The 21,671-nt window shown below is 37.7% G+C and overlaps 1 protein-coding gene and 1 long non-coding RNA gene across 2 annotated transcripts; both read right to left on the reverse strand.

The window, feature by feature from the left end:
- Positions 1-705: 705 nt before the first annotated feature.
- LOC143649649 (uncharacterized) lies at positions 706-15,681 on the reverse strand. Its single transcript, XR_013159140.1, has 3 exons — positions 15,348-15,681; positions 9,474-9,559; positions 706-924 (listed from the first exon to the last, which is right to left on the reverse strand). It is a non-coding gene; the product is annotated as an uncharacterized LOC143649649 (long non-coding RNA).
- Positions 13,238-14,167, reverse strand: LOC143649648 (olfactory receptor 7A10-like). The gene has a single exon (XM_077119578.1). The coding sequence runs from the start codon at positions 14,165-14,167 to the stop codon at positions 13,238-13,240; it is 930 nt and encodes a 309-aa protein (XP_076975693.1).
- Positions 15,682-21,671: the final 5,990 nt, after the last annotated feature.

Consider the following 21,671-nt stretch of genomic DNA (forward strand, 5'->3'; position numbering starts at 1 on the left):
CAAATGCTCATCTTTGAACCGGAGTTTGCTAGAAGACACATTGGTGTATAATTTACATGATATGGCCATAGCATCACAGATGATGTAAATACAGAGGAGGAAAATTTTCAATTGTGCAGTGTCTAACTACAGAGAAATTTTCTTTTGATGATATAAGTGCACTCATGAAGAATGGAATCTTCATGCTAATATATAAGAGGATATAAGGGTGCATATGCATCGGAGTTCAGGAAAGTGTCATGTATCATATATTGTTTATTGGGTTATATGCTTTTTCAGTTTGAAAGCTTCCAGTGACACCAGAAAACGTGTGTCTATTCCTCTAAACCAAGTATCTGCCATTTTCCTGTGAAAACACTAAAGGAAGGTGAAGGAACAAACTGTATTTGCTCTATCATCCCTTTATCTCACTTATCATCAAGATTTTCTTCAATCCTTGTGGTCAGATGTATGTCCTTTTATACTCTCCTACTTGTCTGGAGGGAAACCTTATTTGTATTCACATTTAAGTACAATTAAATGAAGTAAACCTTAATAACAAGTGATCATCAGTACTGACTTCAAATGTCTGGAAGAATGCAAAAATTGGAATCAGCAAGCTATATGAATACTCCCGTGGCTGGCTAATATGTGTCATTTAACCATTGATGCATAAAAAGTCAACAAAAGTACATGGCTTCAGATCATGGTTTTATTTTTCATAGGACACCATGGTTTGGAATTCCTTTGATCTCGTTTGGCTGTTCATGAGTCTGTTGTCTTTTGTGATTGGCTGGGCTGTTTTGATCTTCTTGGATAAGCTCTCTCACCATTGGAGGACTAATTACCTGCAGACTGGGCTGTGATGCCCTTAACTGGAACAACTTGCTTTCCTCCACATGTTCTCTGATTCTCCAGCACGCGAGCTTGAACTTGATCAAATGTCTGAGCAGTATTGCAAGAGAGAGCATCAGAACCACACTGAATCCTCTTTAAGTACACTGCCAATTCTGCCACACTCTATTGGCCAAAGCAAATGAAACATCAATTCCTGCCCTGATTCAAAGGTGGGGAAAGAGACTCTACCATTTAATGGGTGGAGCTTCATGGTAATATTATGAAGATATGAATACAGAAAAAGATGGAGGACTAGTGACATTCCTGCAATCTATCTACCAGACTATAACTTCCAATTCAGTTACATTTTAATGTGATATTTCAAGAACCAAGTCTTGAAGGGTGACACTTTTTCCAACTCTTCCCTTGGGAATTGACTGATTTTTTTGATGAAAAAAATGAGAGTTGAAGTGTATGTTTAATGAGAAGTTATGGAAATGCTACTCCAGAACATATCTGCCCTTCATCTCCAGCTCACCACCTCCTGGGTAAAACAAATATTCTTTTTCTCTCTCGATACTACACTGAGTCCAGGGATCTCATGTATGTCTCATTGATTAGGAGACTTAGAGAAATCTTGCTTCACTGATGCCATCTTGATGCCCTAATGTATATACTTTCTTTCTTTTGATTGACCTTCTCTTTAATAGATTCATTAATTTTTTCACTCCAGTACTATAGTTGGGGGCATTGGAACCTTCTGAGGGAGGTTTCACTTTTCAAATGCAAATAGACAGTGGGGATTAAGAATTAGAGAAAGAATGGAGTTTTGAGGTGTTAGGTCCACTCTGCTGGAATGACTTGTCCCATCCTAAATGTGAGGATTGAGCAGAGTTGGGGTCTCTGTACACTACAAAGTCACCAGCAGAGATGGCATGAAGTGATACTGCTGAGCCTCAGCCGGCTTTCCTCTATACTGCACACAGGTTTCATGGTCACTGATTCCTGCTTATGCAGAAAATAGTTTTCTTTTTCTTCTTCAGTTTCCCTATTAAATGTCCTTCATTATTCCCTGTTTTGGTAGCAGTTCTGTAGAGATGTTATGATTTATCAAGGAAATTCTTGGTTCTTCAGCAAAGCATTAGCACACTAAATTGAAGTATTATTATAAAGTATGTAGGGAACATGACTATTTTCTATTCCCACGCCACTCTTCTGAAGGTGATACCAATTAAAATGTCCTAAAATATACCACAAACTGTGAACTTAGAAACAACATCAAGCTGCAAAACAAAAATTAAGGATTTATTAACCCATATATCAACAGGTCTAGGCTGAAGTGCCCCAGACTAGTCAAACAGCTCAATGAAATTGACAGGAATTCTGAATTCATTAACTTTTCTCTTCGTGTGGTTTCCATTCTCACCGTCACACAACAGGTACTGCAGTGTCAGGTACTTAATCTGTATCCCAGTCAGGAATAGAATCAAGGGCATGGTACAAGTAATTTTCAAGACATATATTTATGAAAGAGCCTGTTATTGAACTATAACATATATATGGAAAAATGATGACATATCATAGACTCATTGAACTTTTACAAATTGAATATACTCCATGCAACTAGAACCTAGTCCTAGAAATAGAATATGATTAGCCCCTGAAACTCTCTGTGAGCTCGAATCTAATCACCTGTCCCTTCACCAGGGACATCCATATCCACCATTGTAACAGATTTGTATTTGTTTTTTTAATTTTGTGTGATTTTATCTATTTATCCCAAATTTCTTCTTTTAGCCATTTTAATGCCTATACTTCAGTGTTATAAATTATATTCACAATTTGAGTTTACATAAATACAACCATATAATTTGCCTTTTGTATTTGGCTTTTTTTTGCTTAACATTATGCCATGAGACTGACTTTTTAAATTAGGAATATATAGGTTTTCTTTGAAGCTCCATGTGACCTTGGGTTACGTTTCTTTGGTTAAAGTTGGAAGACATGGAGCAGTTGAGTTTGATAACTTCAGGACATTCAGAAATCGTGAGGGATTTCAATTACTGCACAGAGAGAAAGTCATGACACTTAAAAATTTTTGGAAATGTTGACAAGAAGGTCATGAGAAGGTACTGGGCACAGAGGCAGTGTTCCAGGTGATCGTGTAGTGCTGGTGCTGACAGACAGCCATGAAGCGCTCATAAGCCATCACAGTTAGGTGTAAATTGTGCAAGAGTGGAAGAATAGTGAAAAATTGCAAAAATTATAAACTAGAATCAACCAGGTATCATAAGCAATGCCGAATATCACATAGTAGCATAGGGTTGGTAGCGAAGGTGAAAAATTATAACAAAAGGACAGGTTGGGGAAGAATAAGTACATGGTCCTGTCGAGTTGGGATTCTGAGATGATGGCCAGGCTGATGAGCAGGTCACCCGTGAAGGTGACCAGGTACATGGACACAAACAGCCCACAGAGACAGACCGTCTCTCTGGCTTCTCACAAAGTCCCAGGAGGACAATTACTGGAAGCCCAACTGGTTTCCTGATTCCTCGCAAAAGGAGTGTCTGCTAAAGGCTATGTAGAAACTATGCTAGATTAGGCACCAATATCCAAGGTCGATTCATGATTTACCATAATTCAGAGCTTTTTCCTTTTTATGTTTGTTCTATTCCATTGTATGGATATAGCACATTTTGTTAGTCCCTTGTCTGTGATGGCACTCGAGTTGTTTCTACCTCTGGATTTAAGTACATCCATTGAAACACAATGTAGGTTAGGTTATGGAGGCTGAAGAGAGGGATACTGAGGAGTTATTGCTTAATAGGTAAGAGGTTCTTGTTGGGTGATGAAAAATTTTAACAATGGAAAGTGAGGATGAGAGTTCAACATGGTAAAAGTTAATTATGCCACTGAATTTCATTCTTAGAAACAATTAAAATGTCAAAATTTCTGTTGCACATATATATATTATATATATAGTAGTGTAACTACAATAAAAAGCCAACTATTAATAATTAAATTAATAAAATAAAAGAAAAAATATCTAAGAAGCACCTCAAAAAGATTTAGCTTAAATTAAATACATTGTTGAGACAATTGTCGGATATTTAGTGGCACCCTTGGTCTCTGCCCACTTGATATTATTTGCACCCCCCCTCTCCTTTTGATAAAGTATAAATATCTCCAGGCACTGCCATATAATAGCAGGGGTCCAGAATCTCCCATAGTAGAGAAGCACTGGATGAAAGACTGAGAACTGAAAATATCTTTACAAGATTTCAAACAATGTACCAGACCTTCCTTGGTTTATAACTTTAGGCAGCTGCTTAATCCTTTGTTCCCCACCCATTTGTGCAAATTCCAGATTTGGGCACATAACAGTACTACACTTATAGATTGGACTTTTGTAGGAATTCAATAAAACATTCCCCATCAAGGTGCTAAGCTCATGTATATTGTATAAATAAAAACATATCTCTTTCAATTAACAAACGTTTTATAAATGAAGGACTAAATGGTCCTTCTTAACTTGCATTATAGGCAGCACGTTCCTAATTGATTGGGAAAAATCTCATTAAGCAAAGGGGTGTACTGGTTATAATTTCATAACCAAGGATTCCATTTCTCCACCTTGTTGTGAAAGGAAAAGCAGTGTTCTACTGAAAATAACAGGCTGTGTCCTCTCGCCAAGACAATGGTTTGGGTCCCAAGGTACTGAAGATTGCTTCATAAGTATTAGTTGTGGTATAAACTTTAATTAAAAGGATGGGAAAGGAGACAGCATTTCAAGGCAGTAGGATGTATTAGGGGGAAGGAGCAACAAAAGCTGGACTCATTTGATGCACCCGGTTCTCTTGGGAACAGAGAGTGAGCAGGAGCCATTTTTGTTTTCTCAGTCTGACCAGCTTTCCAAAGGGAATGATGGCTCAGGGGTGAAATAACAAGGGTATGTGCTAATGAGGAATAGAGGGAAATGTGCTAAAGAGTAGCTAAAGGAAAGTTCTAAATATCTCCACTGCTTTTCTCTTTCATGCTATGTGACCTTGGACCAGGTAAAGCATGGTTGGTTCTTTGGGGTCCTAACTTTGGCTGGGAGAAGATACCTGACTCCTTCCTACTGATTTGTCTGGGAAAAAAGCTTTAGCCTCCATTGACAACAGCAAAGGAAGGAATTAGGGCTTTCACAGGGAGATCTTCATTTCAGATGCATCACCAAGTGAGTTGCAGAGTAAGATAGAGGCTGTAGGATGGTGCTGTGGAGAATGGAAGAAAATAATTTTTATCTGAGGTCACGCAGAGTCAATGTAGCCCAGCCCAGCGCTGAGAGATCACCCAGTTGGCTTCTTTGACTAACAAATGAATGTATTTATTTCTAATGTACTTAAACTTTATTTCTATATAAAAGTACATAAATTCAGAAACAACTGTGAAAACACAGGTGAACAAATCTCTGAGTCACTTCTCGTTTGGAACTTAGCTTTAACTATAGGAGTCAGAGAAAATTTAATAAGTGCATGTGACATAATTCCCTTAAGGATGCATCCAAAGGAGAAAGGCACATTGGAGAAAGTGATAATTGTGGTGTGTGCAGGCTTATAGACACCGTAATCTTGGAAGTTCTTTGCATATTGTATGAGGTACAGAACCAGGAATGGAAGGTACCCATTGGATTATCAAAAACACATCACATAATAAAAATATTAAAATAAAGAACAAAATGAAACAGACCACAACCCCAAACCCAAGAATAATAAAGAAGAAAATGTCTTGAAAATAAACTGAAAAAGCGTCCTATTCCATCCAGTACCGGACCATTTGAAAACCACCGTTATCTAGTAAATATGAGACAGGCGCAGGAAAAACAGGTAGATCATTCCCTAAAGGGGAGGCAGGTGATCACGAGGCAGGTACAGGAAGGTCATCTACTCCATCTGTGACTCTTGAGTCTGAAGGACCACAGCTCCCGCTCTGGCTGCCTGTACCCACTCCAAGCTTGCTCTACTTTTTGGGCTCCATTCAGGGACATTTTTCCCCACTAGCAAGGACTGACCTGCCCCTTGAACTTTTCTTACCCCTAGTGAAATACTTTCCAAAAATTTTTGCCCATTTCCCAAAATATGAAAGGTATATTACATTGTGATTCACAATGTGCTTTTGTGTACACACACATAGGCACAGCACACAACACCCACAATGAACATATAACACACATACACCACACTAAAACATTTATTCATACACATGCACAGTATACACAACACACAGCATACACACAAATAGCATGGGCATGCATGCTTAGATGCATGCACATCAATGTAGATACACCCATAAAAGAACACGCATAGTGCTCTAGTTTGCAAGCTGCCAGAATGTCACATACCAGGACTGGAGTGGCTTTTTAAAAGGGGAATTTAATAAGTTACAAGTTTACAGTTCTAAGCCTATAAAAATGTGCAAAGTAAGGCATCCAGGAAAAGATATCTTAATTCAAGGATGGTAAGTGGGAAGGAAGCTTATTATATATTAAGATATCTTAATTCAAGGACGGTCTATCAGCTGGGGAAGCACATGGCTGGCACCTTTTGGTCCCTTGCTTCAAGACTCTGTTGCTTTCAGCCTCTGTTCTTGTGGAGATTCCTTACTTTTTTTCTCCGGGGCTGATTTTCATCTCTTGGCTTCTCTTGGCTCTTTCCATGTTCTTCTTACTTAACATCTCATGGTGATGTCTGCTGGGTTCCAAGCATCTCTAAATACCCATGACTTTGTTTTCCAAGTGTTGGCATCTGTGTCGGCTCTCTCTCTGTTGGCTCTGTCGTTTCGGTCATGTCTATCATTTCTGTCTTCTCTCCAAAATATTTCCTTTTTGTAAAGGGTTCCAGTAAACTAATGAAGACCCACCTGGAATGGGTGAAGTCACATCTCTGTCTAATTAAAAGGTCACATCCATACTTGGGTGCCTCTCATCTCTGTGGAAATAATTTAGTCAAAAGTTTCCAGTTTACAATATTGAATCAAAATTAAAAGGTGGTTGCCCTCACAGATTGGATCAGGATTAAACATGTCTTTTCTGGGATACATAATAGTTTCAAACCAGCACACACAGTCAACAAAGAATTTCTTGAAATGATTTTGAAAAAACCATACTAGATATGTTGCCCTTTGATGTGATCTCTATCATTATATTCTTATTCACTAGAAAAATGTCATTTTGAAACTTTATGAGCAAACATCTCAAAATATGGCATTCATGCTTCTAGCAATTTATCCTTACCATTCTTGAACATTTCCCTGCATCTCTTTCTCTTGTCATTGAAGATTCCTATGAAACCACATTTGTGCTTGTTTGAGAGGATGTATATATCCTAGAAAAATCATGTTTTAGTCCTAGTCTCATTTTGTAAAGGCAACCATTTCTTCTAATCTTTATCCAATACTGCATGTTTGAGACTGTATTTAGATCATCTCCCCTGAGAAGTGATTTAATCAAGACTGGTTGTTAAGCTGGATTAGTTGATGACATGTCTCCACCCATTTGGGTGGGTCTTGACTAGTTTCTGAAGTCCTATAAAAGAGGAAACATTTTGGAGAATGAAGGCAATTCAGAGAGAGCAAAGCAGAACGTTATAGCCACGAGAAGCAGAGTCCACCAGCCAGCGGCCTTTGGAGATGAAGAAAGGAAATGCCTCCTGGGGAGCTTCATGAAGCAGGAAGCCAGGAGAAGACGCTAGCAGATGACACTGCGTTCGCCATGTGCCCTTCTAGATGAGAGAGGAACCCTGACTGTGTTCCCCATGTGCCTTTCCAGATGAGGGAAACTCTGACTGTGTTTGCCATGAGCCCTTCCACTTGAAAGAGAAACCCTGAACTTCATCAGGCTTCTTGAATCAAGGTATCTTTCCCTGGATGCCTTAGATTAGACATTTCTATAGACTTGCTTTAACTGGGACATTTTCTCAGCCTTAGAACTATAAACTGGCAATTTATTAAATTCCCCTTTTTAAAAGCCATTCCATTTCTGGTATATTGCATTCCAGCAGTGAGCAAACAAGAACAACATGCTTTTCATGATTCACAGAATATGTGTTTATTCATCTACTGTTATAACTCAGCCACCAATTAAGCCCAGTACATAGACTATTGTTAAATTCCTAAAGGTGTGCACAGTATAACAAGGTAAAAAGCCATGGAAGTCAATAAAAGGAAAACCCTGTCACTTCCATCCAGTTTAACTGCAGGAAAATATCTGTCATCTTCTTATGCTAATATCAAAAGAAAAGGTTCACAAAGTGATTACTCCAGGCATCCCTGAATGACGAAGTACAGTTTTCATGCTGGGAGGGAGTGACAAATTCCATTTGCACCAGTGGGAGAAAACCTGACAGAGGATGCAGGGGAATAAAGGTGTGATGGGGCTTTGACTCTGGCATGTTGGGGAAGGTGCAAAACAAGGTCAAGGTCACGGTGATCATGGTCAAAGCCAGGGAGGCCATGATGTGCTGTGTGTGTGTGTGTGTCTGTGTGTATGCCTGCGTGTATTTTCTATGCTAGAGCAGAGGGGATATGGAGACCACAATGCAAATCTGTAATTGGAAATAAGGAGGATATTCATTATTATTTGTGAGAATCCTTAGGGACCATGTTAATAAAGGAGAAGAGATACAACATGTGGCTAAGGGACTCCATTTGGTCAGAAGTTCCTGCAGCAGTAAGACCACCTCAGTGGTGAACAGAGATATGGAAACAAGATGTAATGTGCATAAAAAGTGATTTATTAACTCAAATGAAATGCCTTTCCTAGTTTGAAAAGCAATGGGAGAAACATAACATGTACACCGGTAGACTGAACCACACAAAGCATATTATCTTTCAAATATTACATCTCAGTTACATCTATACAGACACAAAATAACTAATTTGAGCACAACAAAATTGGTGGAAAACCTGCACTTTGTTTTTGAAATAATATAAAAAAAGAAGGAAACACTCAGATCTAATCATACATAAATAAAAATTTGAACAAATTGCAAAAGAGAAAGTGAATGGCTAATGAACCAACATATATTTAACCTCACCAATAAAGAAATGACTGTCAAGTAAAGGTTTTAGTACCCCCCTTTCACCAATTAAAATTTTTCATATTTTATATCACTAGCCAGTGATAAAGTATATCTCATGAACTGATGTTTCAACATTGTATTTTCCTGCATTAGACTGAAACTTTTCCATCCATACACACACATCCTCAAACATATCTTATCTTTAAAATAAGAAAGAAATGCTCTCACCTCCAGCACCTGCCTTCACTGCAAATACCCCAATTTTCCCTACATGCCTTAACTACAAATCTCCCTGGACAGATCTTCTGCATTTCTAGTTTCAATTTAACCCTTATGTTTATTATTCTAATTGGGCTTCCCTTCCTAATAATGCAGGAGTTCATTAACTTCTGAATTGCTAAATTCAATGGAATTCCCTTTTTATGAATATGAAAAATATTAAATGCATTAATAAATTCATCAAACATGAAAGCAAGCAAGGGGAATTCTGGGTCATGGGCAAGACTCAATTAGCACTCAAGATGACCTCAGATAAAAACTCTCAGCTCCCATTCAACCTAACCCATTCCTTCAGTACTACTTGCCTCTCCAACTAACCTGGATGGTGTCTTCATAAGGAAGGTCTCCAGGTGGAAGTTTCAATTCTTCCCTGGATATGTGGCAAAGGAGACCAAAGCTCTGTCCTAAGACAAAAGACAGGAGGAAGGAGTCAGGCATTGGTCCCCCAGCCAGGTCTAAAATCTCAAAGGTAAAACCATGCCCAATGTAGCCTGAGGTTGCAAAAGCTGAAGGATGGCTATAGAAGAGGTATTAACAGCTTCCTTATAACTGTTTTTTTTAGGCACAATTGCCTCTTATTATTCCAGTTGCTGATCCAGCATATACCTTTAGTAAAGTAGTCTGAACAGAAAAAAAAGTTCTGGGTGATTGTCTGTTCCCAAGAGACCAGGTTATGAGATGAATCCAGTTGTGTGATTTATCCTCCATGAACTCATCTACCTTCCATCGATCTAACCACATAAATAAAAGACTATCCAATCCTTGACATAATGCTTATCTGAGTTCTAAGGCTGTGGAAACCTATTCTGACCAGATTCATTGGATCTCCAAAGCACTGACTCTGGGGGAGGATACAGCCCCTATTGTTGTCTCCAGAAATTTCTCACTGTCCTTTCCAACAAGTGGACAACTGCTTATTTGACATAAAATCATGGGTGCTACACGCTTTTGTTTAATGAGGCTTTGCAAAAACACTTAAGAATGCAGTACTCATAACAGAAATTAGGATCTGTTATAGAGTCCTTCATTTATAAAATCTTTATTAATTATAAAAAATATATGTAGATCTTTTTGCACCATGGTATGTTTCTGCCAATTATATGGAAAGTCTCATTAAATTTTACCCTCATACCATTGAATGATACTTAATTTACTTAGTTAATGGTTATGTTATGATTTCTATTCATTTAAATTGGAAATAAAATTAAAAATTAAAAATGCTATTTAAAATTAATTTTATTGCTATAAAAATAAAACAATATTTCAAAATTTTATGACTTGAAATGTATGATTCACTGGTAATCATTACATTAACTATTTTTGTCTTACCATATCTGACATCTTTACCTAAACTTTTCATCCCTTCAAACAGAATCTGTGCAGTCATTAAGCAATATCTCTCCAATCCCCTTGCATCTGCTACCTGGCACTTTATAATGCATTACCTAGCTCTATGAATCTGCTTACTCTATGTATTTCATATATGCTAGATGATACAATATTTGTCTTTTTTGCATGTGTCTGGATCATTTCACTTAATATGATCTCTTAAGGTTCACTCATGTGGAGCACAAATCAAAACCTCATTCTTTTTCATGAATCAGTAATATTCCATTGTATGCATATACTACATTTTGTTTATCAGCCCATCAGTTGCTGGATAATTGGGTTGCATCCGTGTTTTGGAAAATAATGAAAAGTAGTAAATGGCGTAACAGCGAAGACGGGAAGGCAGACAAATATCAGATCGATAAAAGGAAGTCCCCAGGTATTAAAATAGAGAACACACAAAAGTTGAGATTAAGTGTGGTAAGTGGGAGCAGCATGTGGCTGAAAGAAAGAACAGGACTGAAACCCAAAGGATCCTCCAGGTCAATGATTGGAGAAGTTTGTGTGTGTGTGCCTTGCCAGTAACGTATCCATCTTTGTGTCTCTGGCATTACTGGAGGTAAAACTTGTCATTCCCACAACAATTCCTGGGTCGCCAAGTCAGGCAAGATGTCCCTGCATTTGGAGAGACACGAGAAGGAAAAGGTTTATTTCTATTTAGAATAAAAATGCTTATAAGGAGCAAGGGGCATGAAGGAATATTTATATTTGAGGAAGCCATGGTAGTCTGGAGTAGAAATTCTGTAGCTGCTTATGAAATGTATAGCTTGTCTCTCATCCTCTTCTCCAAGAATTTTACAATGCTACTGAGGGCAAAATGGAAGGCATCATCACTCAAGGTTTGGGTTTTGAAACATCCCAATAAATTTTATTGAATTGACTTAAAATTATTTCTTAAGGTAGACTGTTTTTAGAAATGGCCCATTTTTCCACCTCACTCTAAATCCATATGTTTTCTATTAAGCTGTGTTGTTCCCCTATTGAAAGGTTGAGTCTATTTATCCAGCTTTGAATCTAGTTGGGCTGAAACTGTTTAAATTGTTTTGGCTGAAAGAATAGCATGGAAGTGACAGTTAACATTAAGAGGCCTCAGTGTGTTTCTGCAGCTTGGGTCTCTACCTCAGCAATGTGAAGAACCCCAGACAAGCCTGTTGTAGGATGAGAGAAACGTGGAGGAAACACCACCGTCCAGTGCACCCTAGACCAACCTATTACAACCTAATTCCAATATGTGAGGGGACACAGCCACGACCAGCCGTGCCTCCATAGCTGACAAACAGCTGACTGCACTGCAGTGAGTAGCATTGCAGTGATCAGAATATCTCCACAACACAGACTTGGCTGCATTCTCATAAACCGCTTAATTTTGAGACAGTTTGTTATGGAGCAATTACGAGCTGAAACAACAGATAAGGTGAAAAGAACTGAGGATATTAAGAATAATCAACTGCTTCTTATTATTGGGCATGCCATCAGATGCATGAAGTAGCATGCATAATCATCCTTATTCATGTTTATTTCAGATAAGAGTATTAAAAAGTGACTACTGCTGAGGTTCCCTTGTAAGAAAGCAGGAGGTGTTGGAGAAAATGAATGTTTATGTAGGAATAACTCATGGCCCAGAATCAAACACTCCTAAGAGTATTTTAAGAATGATTTCAAGCACTTACATTGTCATAATCTCATCATGAGCATTGAAGGGAGTTTTGAATATGTGGGTGATTTAAAAATTGGATGAAAGAGAAAATTCATAGGTTTTTCAATTGTGTCCTTTAAAGTTTATGAGGAGTGTAGAGAAAGGGCAGCTATTTGTTTAGAGGAATGGAAAGAGTCATATTTATCATCCATTGTCATAATATAGAACATGATGTTTAGTACACATCCCAATGTATATGCAAATTAACATATATGCACCAAGATTTCCTGATTCAAAGATTAGAGGTGAATCATGAAAATAATCAATGTGAGCAGAATTGCAGGCAGAAAAATCAACTGAGGATTCCTTCAGATATTTGAGTACAGTATTTACGATCACACTGTTATTCCAGTTGATTTCAGAGAAGGATATTAAAAAGTGACTGCCTTTGAGATTCCATTTGGGTTAAGCAGTAGATGTTGAATGGACGTGCATCTGTATTCAGGATTAACTTGTGCCCTTACCCACAACACTCCATTCCCAGAGGAATCATTAGGCTGTGTTTCAAGCTCTTGAGTAAATCATCATTTCACCATGAAGATTGAACAGAGTTTTGAACATTAAAGCCATAAAAATTGGAAGAAAGTATAAGCCAATAGATTGTGCTGTAATTAAATGCATGATTTAATTTTTGTTATATTAATATTTCTGGCAAAAAATAGAGAAAGTTCAGCTATTTACTTTAGAGGAATGAAAAGAGTCTTATTTATTTCCCATTAATAATACAGAACATGCAACCCAGACCTGCACCCCAGTGCATAATATCTTCCACATCAAAGTCAAGATTTCTTACTTTATGAGTTGATGAAAACCATCAAGAGCAATTCTCTACTTTACTAATGGCATGCATAATTTAATCTTTTCTTCAACATATTTAATGTCATAGCTCTATGATATGTTTAATTGCCATGAAATTTCAAACAATCATAACTTTAGTCACTGAGGGTTTGAGCCCTTCCATCACTGCACTTCTTCAGCCCCAGGACCAATGAACATTTTATGCTTTTCCACCAAGGAGTCTCTTCAGAGCCCCCTTTAGCTCTTTGTTCCTCAGACTGTAGATGAAGGGGTTCAGCATGGGGGTGACCACAGTGTACATGACTGAGGCTTGGGCACTTGTGTGTGCACTAGACATAGAAAAAGAACTCATGTACACACCAATACTTGTACAATAAAATAAGAACACCACAGAGAGGTGGGATGCACAGGTGGAAAACGCTTTATACTTCCCCAGAGCTGATGAGATCACATGTATGGAGGAAACAATCTTAGAATAGGAGAAAACGATGCCAATGAATGGCCCTCCACCCAGCAGCACAGTTACAAAATACATCACTATGTCATTGAGGAAGGTGTCGGAACAGGCAAGTTGGACCATCTGATTATATTCACAGAAAAAGTGGGGGATTTCCAAGGGTGCACAAAAGGACAGTCGTGACACCAGTAAGCTTTGTAACAAAGCACTCAGGACAATTATGATCCAGGATCCCAGAACGAGCAGAACACAGAGCTGGGGGTTCATGATAACCGTGTAGAGCAGGGGATGGCAGATGGCCACGAAGCGGTCATAAGCCATCACGGTCAGGAGAATGTCATCCAACCCTATAAAAAGTATGAAAAAGTACATCTGGGTGAGGCAGCCTGCATACGTTATAACTCTCCTCTGCAACTGGATGTTCGCCAGCATCTTTGGGATGGTGGTGGAGGATAAACAGATGTCAACAAAAGACAGGTTGGAGAGGAAGAAGTACATGGTTGTGTGCAGGTGGGCGTCAAAGATGGTGGCCAGGGTGATGAGCAGGTTCCCAGTGAGAGTGACCAGGTACATGGACAGGAAGAGCCCAAAGAGGAAGGGCTGCAGTTCTGGTTCCTCCGAAATTCCCAGGAGATAAAATTCTGAAATTTCTGTTTCATTTCCTGGTTGCATGTTATTGGTGTGACTACCCAAAATAGATGAAGGACATGACTAATTCCCAAACAGGCATTATTCAACTAACTATAATTTACATTTTGAAGACAAGTTATATTTTAATATTGTATAAATACATATTGATGAAATATGTTGATGAAAAAGTTAAAGGTTCTCTTTAACTGAAGAAAAAATGAGAATGTCTTCCAAATCATGACACAGGTGATGGTACATAAAAATGATCTACCATAAAAGCCAAACTGCAACAACAGGAAAACAGGACAGCAACACGTATACAAGGTGGTTCATCAACACAAAGGATGCTGAAGGTCTTCTTAGGTTTGAGAAATAACAGGGAATCACAATATGTGGCACCACCTGATTTGACCAAACAAAATTAATTTTTAACCGTTTCCCACAGATACAATTATAAATTCATAAAAAAGTTAAATGGCAAGAAAACAAATTGGTGGGAAAATATTCAATTTTTCTTTGAACACATGCAAGCATAAACAAGAATAAAAACTCTCAGATCACAGATAAACCAAAATAAAAACTTGAATAGTGAGAGAAATAGAGCAAGAAATGGCTAGCAAAATCACAAGCATATTCAGTCTCAAGTGGAATGAAATTATTCCAATATGCTATGCTGTATTATTCCCCTAGTCACCTATTAAATAAATGGTTTTTAAGGTGAGTAATCAAAATGAGAGAGCATGTTCACCTGCCACAATATTTATGAACTGCTGCAACATAATAGCTACATCTCTTATCTGAGTCTTTCTGTAAATACACAACCATGTTTAAATATAGCCAATTTTTAAAGTAGTAAATAACATTTCCTCATTGATGCACATTTTTGACCTGATAATACCCCATCAATCTCTTAAAGGCAATATTCCTTGGGCAGAGATTCTGCTTTTCCTGGAACTGCTTACTTCTTCCCATCGCATCCTCTAATTGGTCTTGCATTCACATCCCTGATTTCCCACAATGATCCACGCATTTCTCCATCCAACACACATTAAAAAATATATAATAAATAAAATATTAGTTTATTAGTCAAGGATGCAAACAAGTATGGAGATCTCTTTATTCTTGCCTATGTAGGATAAGGTTTCAGGTGACCATGGACAGAGTTCTTGATATCCATTCTCTCTGCCATTTCCTGCATTATCTACTGGGCTCTGCCTCTCACCTGAAAGCATTTCAGAGAGTTAGGACTCCCTGCAGAAGTCTGAATTCTTGCCTGGGAGGTGGAATCTGGAGATTGAAGCTCTGTCCCCAGACAAGGCAGCAGGAAGAGTCAGGTATTCCTCTGCTAGCCAGAGTTAGGACCACAAAGAAACCACCTTGTCCCTTTCAGCCCAAATTGCAAAGGATGAGAGTCAGCAGCAGCACAGGAGATATTTACAGCTTTCCTTTAACTTCTCTTTAGCACATTTATCTCTGTGTTTCTCATTAGCATATTCCCTTGTTGCTTCACCCCTGAGTCATCATTTCCCTTTAGAACACTGGTCAGGGGACAATGGAAATGGTTCCTGCTGACTCTAACTCCCTAAGTGACCAGGTTGCATTTGGTGATTCCAGGTTCTATCACTCGTCCTCATGGAATCTGCTTCCTCACATTAGTTAATCTTCTCCCAAATTTCTCATCCTTTGAACAGAAGTTTTCACCATCTCTATAGGTGATGAAGCCATTTTCACTAAGGGCTGGTGTCTCCAAAGCCTGGACATGGGGTGAGGATACAGCCTGCATTGTTCTTTCCAGAACATTCTTTTCTCTTTTTCAACCAAGTGGAGAAATGGGCTTCTTGGATATGAAACCAAAAGCGATATATTCCTTGATCACACTTTTGTTCAATCAATTAGGAATGTCATTCCTATAAGCAAGTTAAGAAGTATCATCTATTCTTTTGTTTAAATATTTGTTAATTAAGATATATATTTTGATCTCTTTATCCAACATTATTGAACCTAATACCTTTATGTGGATCATCCCATTGGACTCTTACAAAACTGCATTTTATAAAAGCAGCAATATTTTGGACCCGATTTCACACTTTTGTAAATAGCTGGGGCTCCATGTGTTAAGTATCTTCCTGACGCTATAAAAGAAGTAAGGGCTGGGGCATTATTGTGAACTTTGTAAAGACGGTTTGAATTCTCAGTCTCTCAGCCAGTGGTTCTCACCCATAGGACTCTGGTCCCCTGTGGCAACGTGGCAATGCTTGAAACAGGGGAGGGGGCAGCACTGATAAAATCCAGTGGGTACAGACCAGGGAGCTGCTCACCATCCTACGATTGCATCGACAACATATGTGTTTCAAGAGGAATATTTCTCAGGTGCTGGAAAGATTTTTTGCATTTACTTTATTCATTGTCATTTAAATAGTTTGTTATTTTTATCATAGTAACATATACACCATTATTAAATCTGACAACTTTTTTTTTTTTTTTTTTTTTTTTTTTTTTTTTTTTTTTTATTAATTAAAAAAAGAATTAACAAAACAATTAGAAATCATTCCAATCTACATGTACAATCAGTAATTCTTAATAACATCACATAGTTGCATATTCATCCTTTCTTAGTACATTTGCATCGATTTAGAAAAAGAAATAAAAAGACAACAGAATAAGAATTAAAACAATAATAGGAAGAAAAAAAAAACAAAAAAAAACAAAAACAAAAAACCTATACCTCACATGCAGCTTCATTCAGTGTTTTAACATAATTGCATTACAATTGGGTAGTATTGTGCTGTCCATTTCTGAGTTTTTATATCCAGTCCCGTTGTACAGTCTGTATCCCTTCATCTCCAATTATCCCTTCTCTTTTTTTTTTTTTAATTAATGGAAAAAAAGAAATTAACCCAACATTTAGAGATCATACCATTCTACACATGCAATCATTAATTCTTAACATCATCACATAGATGCATGATCATCATTTCTTAGTACATTTGCATTGGTTTAGAAGAACTAGCAACATAACCGAAAAAGATATAGAATGTTAATATAGAGAAAAAAATAAAAGTAATAATAGTAAAATCAAAACAAAACAACACAAAACAAAACAAAAACCTATAGCTCAGATGCAGCTTCATTCAGTGTTTTAACATGATTACTTTACAATTAGGTATTATTGTGCTGTCCATTTTTGAGTTTTTGTATCTAGTCCTGTTGCACAGTCTGTATCCCTTCAGCTTCAATTACCCATTGTCTTACCCTGTTTCTAACTCCTGCTGAACTCTGTTACCAATGACATATTTCAAGTTTATTCTCGAATGTCCGTTCACATCAGTGGGACCATACAGTATTTGTCCTTTAGTTTTTGGCTGGATTCACTCAGCATAATATTCTCTAGGTCCATCCATGTTATTACATGGTTCATGAGTTTATCTTGTCTTAAAGCTGCATAATATTCCATCGTATGTATATACCACAGTTTGTTTAGCCACTCTTCTGTTGATGGAGATTTTGGCTGTTTCCATCTCTTTGCAATTGTAAATAATGCTGCTATAAACATTGGTGTGCAAATGTCCGTTTGTGTCTTAAATCTGACAACTTTTGACACCAGAACACTGGGTTCCCATTTGGCTGGTAGATATTTGTGACCAGAACCTGTTGCAAACAATCTGTGGGAGGACTCTTAGTAACTGTGATTCACTGTAGCTGGTGAAGTGTTTCCCACATGTCTAGCATTCGTATTGTTTCTTTTCCCAGTGTGAGTTCATGCATGTCTTCTAAGGAAATAAGACTGATGGCTTTCCCACACAGAAAACACCCATATGATTCCCTTCTTTGTGAGTTCTCATGATGCTTAAGTGTAGAATAATGAGTGAAAGTTTTCCCACGTAGATGACATTCATACATTTTCTCTCCGATGTGAGATCTTTCATGCATTTGAGACTCAGGTATCAACAAGAAAGTCACTGTAGGTGGATTGCTGAGACCAAGGCAGATTATCATGAGAAGTGGGTAGGACAAGAAGGCAGGGACTTGAGTTTCCAAATATTCCAAATATGATGAACTTGATGAAGGCTTTATGCAGGGTATTTATTTATGCTTCTAAGAATCATTCTGCAAATAGAAGGCAAGTAGGCAAAAGTGGAAGTAGAGAGATCAGTTATGGGGCTTTTCCAGGCAAGTACGCCCAAAACGCCTGTGGCCTGGACTATAGTAGGAGTAGAAGTTGGAGCAAACTCCACCATATCTGCCACCTGTTTTCAAGATGAACTTTCTCAAAAATTTGTAGTGAGGTATAACAGAATCAAGGACAACTAGATTTTTCTTTTTGTTACTGGAGCATATCAGTGAATAATTATATTCTTCACTGAGACAGAGGCATTTAAGGGAAGAACTTGTTTAATTGAAACCTGAGGTAATCAAAAAAAACTTAGGAGTGTCGGGAAGAGGTCAGTGCCTATGATGGAATAAAAAATATTTTTATTGAGATATTTTCACACACATGCAGTCCATACATGGTGTACAGTCAATGGCTCACAAAATCATTACATCGTTGTGTATTCATCACCAAGATCATTTTTAGAACATCTGCTTCACTCCAGAAAACAAAATTAAGAAAAAGAGAAAGAAAAACCTATCCATTTGTTAGTCTTTACCCTCCCTCTTATTGACCACTAGCATTGCAATCTATCCAATATTTTTTTTACCCCTCATCGCCACCTATTATTTATAAATTTTTATCCTTATTTTCTTACTCAACTGCCCATATCTTGGATAAAGGAAGGGGCAGCCACGAGGTGTTCACATTCACATGATCATGTTGCTAAGGCTATAAAGTTATACAATCTTCTTCAGAAATCAATACTATGGGAATACAGTTTAACCATTTCAGGTACTTTCTTTTAGCCATTCGAGTACACCAAAACCTAAAAGGGATATCTACATAATGCATCAGAATAACGTCCAGAATAACATTTCTATTCTATTTGAAATATCTCAGCCAGTGAAAATTTGTTTTACCTCAATTTTCTCTACCCCCTTTTGGTCAAGATGGCTTTCTCAAGCTCATGATGTCAAGCCTCAGCTCATTGCTGGGTGGTATGTCTCACATTGCCAGGGAGATTTACATCCTTAAGAGTCATATCCAATGTAGGAGGTGAGGGCAGTGAGTTCACCTGCTGAGTGGGCTTATAAAGAGAGGCCACATCAGAACCACAAAAGAAGTTCTCTGTGGTTGATTCTTAGGCATATTTATAAGGAGGCTTAGCTTCTGCTTTGCAGGAATAAGTTTCATCAGGGCAAGATTGGGGCTATTAAATCGGTAGTCCCCAATGCTTGCACGAATATCAGGAATTCCCCAGGTGGAGAATTTAGTACTTCCTCGTTTCTCCTCAGGCCTTCAAGGGGACTTTACAAATAGTTTTCTACTCCTTGCCCAAATTACTCTGGAATGTATCAGTGCATCACACTAATCTGTCCAAACCAACAAGATCTCACTCCCTATTCAAGATACCATGTAATTATCATGTTTGAATGAAATGACCCTTCAAGTTAAGTTAGATAGTGTGCTACCAAGGATATAAATTTTGTGCCAAATAAACATCTCTTACTTTAAACTCACACAGAGTTGAAATTTTGAAATATAGACTATGTCATTCTTTATACTGTATTCTGATTTCCCATAGTTCTATCCAGATCAGCTTCATTCATATCTCTAGATGAAGTCTGATCACTCTTCTAACTTTTTAAGCAGTATGGTAGTAATGCTGACTTTAATAGCTTCAGAGCTCTCACTCTGAATCTCAGGCATCACAAAAATACCTGAAGTTCTAGAGCACAACCAGGAACTGCATAACAGCTCAGCATTTCAGAATGTAGAGATAATAGTTACAGCTCTGGAATAGTGCTATAAAAGCTTATAATCTAGGAACCTTTGTAAAGGCCTTAATCTGATCACATATCACCTCAGTTTCAATTCTCTGAGTTTGTATAGTATAGTTAGTTTACATGAGTGAAGCTTGATAATGTTTGCCTTTTTGTTGCTGACTTACTTCTTTCAACATTCCATCCTCAAGTTTCATTCACATAGTTGCATGCCTCACAAGTTCATTCCTTCTTGCGACACTTCAGTATTCTGTTGTACATATACATCACAGTTTCCTGGGCCATTCCTCAGTGGATGTGCCCTTAGGCCACCTCCATCCATTTCAAATCATGAACATTGCCGTCGTAAAAACCTCTGTGGCCATAAGCCTTTTTATTAGCAAGGGCAGGCCCTGGGAATTGAACCAAGGTCTTTGGCATGGCAGGCGAGCAGTTGGTCTGCTGCCACGGGGAAGAACCACCATGGCCTGGCAATAGGTCTTTGATAGCAGTTTTAGTTCTGCTGTAGAAATTATCCTCTAACTGTGAAAAGTCTATAATTCGATGTCTAGTCATTAAACACTGTGAATTTTGAAAGAGATTCTTCCAAATCTGGGTCACTTTTGGAAAAAATATTGTTTGTTGCTCTAAAATGCTGCTTCTGTGCATTTTGTTAGAATTTCAGGGGAGTGGTGAAACAAAGTGCTTTTATTTACTTTATAATGTTTTGACATGCTTTTTCTTAATGGACACAAATCCATCAATTATTTTGACAGTTCTTTGTTTTGTGCTTCCCTATCTCAGTTTAAGCTCATAAATGTAAGCTATATTTCATCTAGAAATTTTATGCTACTCTACGGCTTTCTCCAATATCAGTTATCATCATAATGAGTGTTAATATTGATAATTAGACTTATTTTTTCCTTCAACAAATGCTAATTGCTCTAAACCCATTTATATCAAGCTCCTTCATTTTCTTACCAGCTCTAAAATCACTTTTTTTTTACATGGGCAGGCACCGGTAATCGAACCTGGGTCCTCGGGCATGGCACGCAAGCACTCTTACCTGCTGAGCCACCGTGGCCCACCCTAAAACCACCTTTTAATTTAATAATTCATTAATTAAATATTCATTGTGATTATTTTGAGGTGTATATATATGTGTGCATATATATATATATATATATATATATTTCACCTGTTACAATCTCACAAAGTTGTGTTAAGCACAGCCTGATTACATATTTCACAAAGAAAAGGTCAAATCTCTGTTATATATTCCTCTGTATAAAATTTACTTGTTTAATTATTCCTTGTGTAAACCATGGGAAATTTCCAGTTATATATGGGTTTTTAAGCATTATAGCTGAAATCTGATTTTGTTAGTGAGACAAGATATATATATATAGCCAAATCCACAATCTAGGGTTTACTATATGTATCAATTTTCTCTCTCTGCCGTAAGAAAATACCATAAATTACGGGTCCAAAATAACACAAACTTTTTCATTCAGTTCCGAGGTGAAAAATGCAAAGAGGTTCAAATTGATCTAAAATCACACTGTCAAAAGAGATGTGATACATTGCAAAGTCCCTAAGAAAATACCTGTTTTCATGCATGTTCCAGATGTTCCAGAGAATTCCTGGGCTCAATGCCCACTTCCATCTACAAAGCCAGTTCTTTCTCAAT

Source organism: Tamandua tetradactyla, chromosome 11, assembly GCF_023851605.1.
Source record: "Tamandua tetradactyla isolate mTamTet1 chromosome 11, mTamTet1.pri, whole genome shotgun sequence".
NCBI lineage: Eukaryota > Metazoa > Chordata > Mammalia > Pilosa > Myrmecophagidae > Tamandua > Tamandua tetradactyla.